Here is a 3,069-nt window from a genome sequence, read left to right as displayed (position 1 = left end):
CTAAACTGGCCAACAGTAGCTTAAGGGACTGAATTTTCTCTGGAATCTTTTATTTTTTTTAATTTAATTTTTAGTTATTAATATGCAGTGCGATATTGGTTTCAGGAGTAGAACTCAGTGATTCATCACTTGCATACAACATCCAGTGCTTATCACAAGTGCCCTGCTAGTGCCCATCACCTGTCTATCCATCTCCCACCCACCTCCCTCCATCAACCTTCAGTCTGTTCTCTATCATTAACAGTCTCTTATGGTTTGTTTCTCCCCCTTCTCTTCCCTCCCTTCTTATGTGTTCATCTGTTTTGTTTAAAAAATTTTTTTAATCTTTATTTACTTTTTAGACAGAGAGAGACAGAGCGTGAGTGAGTGGGGGAGGGGCAGAGAGAGAGAGGAAGACATGGAATCCAAAGCAGGCTCCAGGCTCTGCACTGTCAGGACGGAGCCTGATGCAGGGCTCAAACTCATAAAGTGTGAGATCATGACCTGAGCTGAAGTCGGATGACCAACTGACTAAGCCACCCAGGCACCCCTGTTTTGTTTTCTAAATTCCACATATGAGTGAAATCATACAATATTTGTCTTTCTCTCATTGACTTATTTCACTTAGCATAATACACTCTAGCTCTATCGACATTGTTGCAAATGGCAAGATTTCATTCTTTTGGATGGCTGAGTAATATTCCATTGTGTATGAGCAATATTCCACATCTTTATTCATTCATCAGTTGATGGACATTGGGGCTCTCTCCATCATTTGACTATTGGTAATACTGCTGCTATAAACATTGGGGTGCATGTACCCCTTCAAATTTGTATTTTTGTGTCCTTTGGGTAATAGTGCAATTGCTGGGTTGTAGGGTAGTTGTATTTTTCAATTTTGGAGGAGCATCCATACTATTCTCCAGAGTGGTTGCACCAGTTTGCATTGCCACCAACAGTGCAAGTGGGCTCCCTTTTCTCTGCATCCTTGCCAACACCTGTTGTCTCTTGTGTTGTTAGTTTTAGCCATTCTGACAGGTGTGAAGTAATATCTCATTGTAGTTTTGATTTGTATTTCTCTGATGATGAGCGATATTGAGCATATAAAATCAATGTGCAAAAATATGTTGCATTTCTATACACCAATGATGAAGCATCAGAAAAGGAAATCAAGGAATCAATCCCATTTACAATTGCACTAAAACAATAAGATGCCTAGGAATAATCCTAATAAAGAAGTAAAATATCTGTACTCTGAAAACTATAGAAGACTTATGAAGGATATTTAAAAAGACACAAAGAAATGGAAAATCATTGCATGCTTATGGATTGGAAGAACAAACAATATTAAAGTGTGTATACTACCCAAGCCATCTACACATTTAATGCAATCCCTAGGAAAATATATCACCAGGATTCTTCTCAGAGCTAGAATAGAGAATCCTAAAATTTGTATGGAACCACAAAAGACTGAAAATAGCCAAAGCAATCCTGAAAAAGAAAAAACTGGAGGCAATCACAATTCCAGATTTCAAGTTATATTACAAACCCCTAGTCATCAAGACAATATGACTAGCACAAAAACAGACATATAGATCAATGCAACAGAATAGAAAACCCAGAAATGGACCCACAACTCTATGGCCAACTCATCTTCGATAAAGCAGTAAAGAATATCCAATGGAAAAAAGACAGTCTCTTCAACAAATGGTATTGAGAAAACTGGATGGCAACATGCAGGGGAATGAAACTGTACCACTTTCTTACACCTGACACAAAAATAAATTCAAAATGGATGAAAGACCTACATGTGAGATGAGAAACCATCAAAACCCTAGAGGACACAGAGAGCAACTTCTTTGACCTTGGCCATAGCAACTTCTTACTAGATACATTGCTGAAGACAAGGGAAACAAAAACAAACTTGAGCCATTGGGACTTCATCAAGATAAAACCTTCTTCACAGAGAAGGAAACAATCAACAAAACCAAAAGGCAGCCTATGGAATGAGAGAAGATATTTGCAAATAACATATCTCATAAAGGAATCGTATCCAAAATCCATAAAGAACTTATCGAACTCAGAGCACCTGGATGGCTCAGTTGGTTAAGCATCTGACTTCAGCTCAGATCGTTATCTCACGGTTCATGAGTTCAAGGCCTGCATCAGGCTCTGTGCTGATGGCTCAGAGCCTGAAGCCTCTGTGTCTCCCTCTCTCTCTGCCCCTCCCTGCTCACATTCTGTCTCTCTCTCTCTCTTTCTCTCAAAAATAAATAAACATTACAAAAAATTTAAAAACTTATCAATCTTAACACCCAAAACTCAACAACCCAGGTAAGAAATGGGTAGAAGACATGAGAAGAAACTTTTCTGAAGAAGACACCAGATGACTAACATACACATGAAAACATGGAAACTTCTCATTATGGCGTTCTTGAGCTTCTTATTCCTGAGGCTGAAAATGATCGGGCTGAGAAAGGGGGTGAAGACTGTATAGGTGGTGGCCATCAGGGTGTTACTGTCCATAGAATGGGGGCCCTTGGGCTTGAGGTAGATAATGGAGGCAAAGCCGTAGTGCACAATGACCACCGTGAGGTGGGACACACATGTGGAGAAGGTCTTGTGCCTGCCCTCAGCAGAGGGGATCCGCAATATGGCGGCCACGATGAAGACATAGGAGAGGACGATGAGGAATAAACAGCCCATCAGAGCTGAGACACACACCAGGATCACACCCAAGGTGACGGAGGATGTTTCTTTCCCACAGGCCAATTTCAAGAGGGAAAACACATGGCATAGAAAATGGTGGATCACATTAGACCCACAGAAGGTGAGGTGAAAAACTATCAGGGTCGACATCATCCCTATGACTGAGCCACTGGCCCAGGACCAGGACACCAGGCGGGCACAGCCACGGGGGCTCATGAGCACATTGTAGTGCAGGGGGTGGCAGATGGCCACGTAGCGGTCGTAGCTCATGATCTTGAGCAGGAAGGAGTGGGTGAAGCCGAATGTGAAGGAGAAAAACATCTGGCTGGCACAGGCCATCCAGATGATGGTGCGGTGGGTGGAGAGCATGTCAACCAGCAT

The 3,069-nt window shown here is 41.8% G+C and overlaps 1 protein-coding gene across 1 annotated transcript; it reads right to left on the bottom strand.

The window, feature by feature from the left end:
- On the bottom strand, positions 1-3,069 carry LOC131508614 (olfactory receptor 10H3-like). Its single transcript, XM_058723580.1, has 2 exons — positions 2,389-3,069; positions 1-39 (listed from the first exon to the last, which is right to left on the bottom strand). The coding sequence occupies exons 1-2, from the start codon at positions 3,067-3,069 to the stop codon at positions 1-3; spliced, it is 720 nt and encodes a 239-aa protein (XP_058579563.1).

The sequence above is a fragment of the Neofelis nebulosa genome, chromosome 4, assembly GCF_028018385.1.
Source record: "Neofelis nebulosa isolate mNeoNeb1 chromosome 4, mNeoNeb1.pri, whole genome shotgun sequence".
NCBI lineage: Eukaryota > Metazoa > Chordata > Mammalia > Carnivora > Felidae > Neofelis > Neofelis nebulosa.
This window is presented reverse-complemented; position numbering and strand designations above follow the sequence as displayed.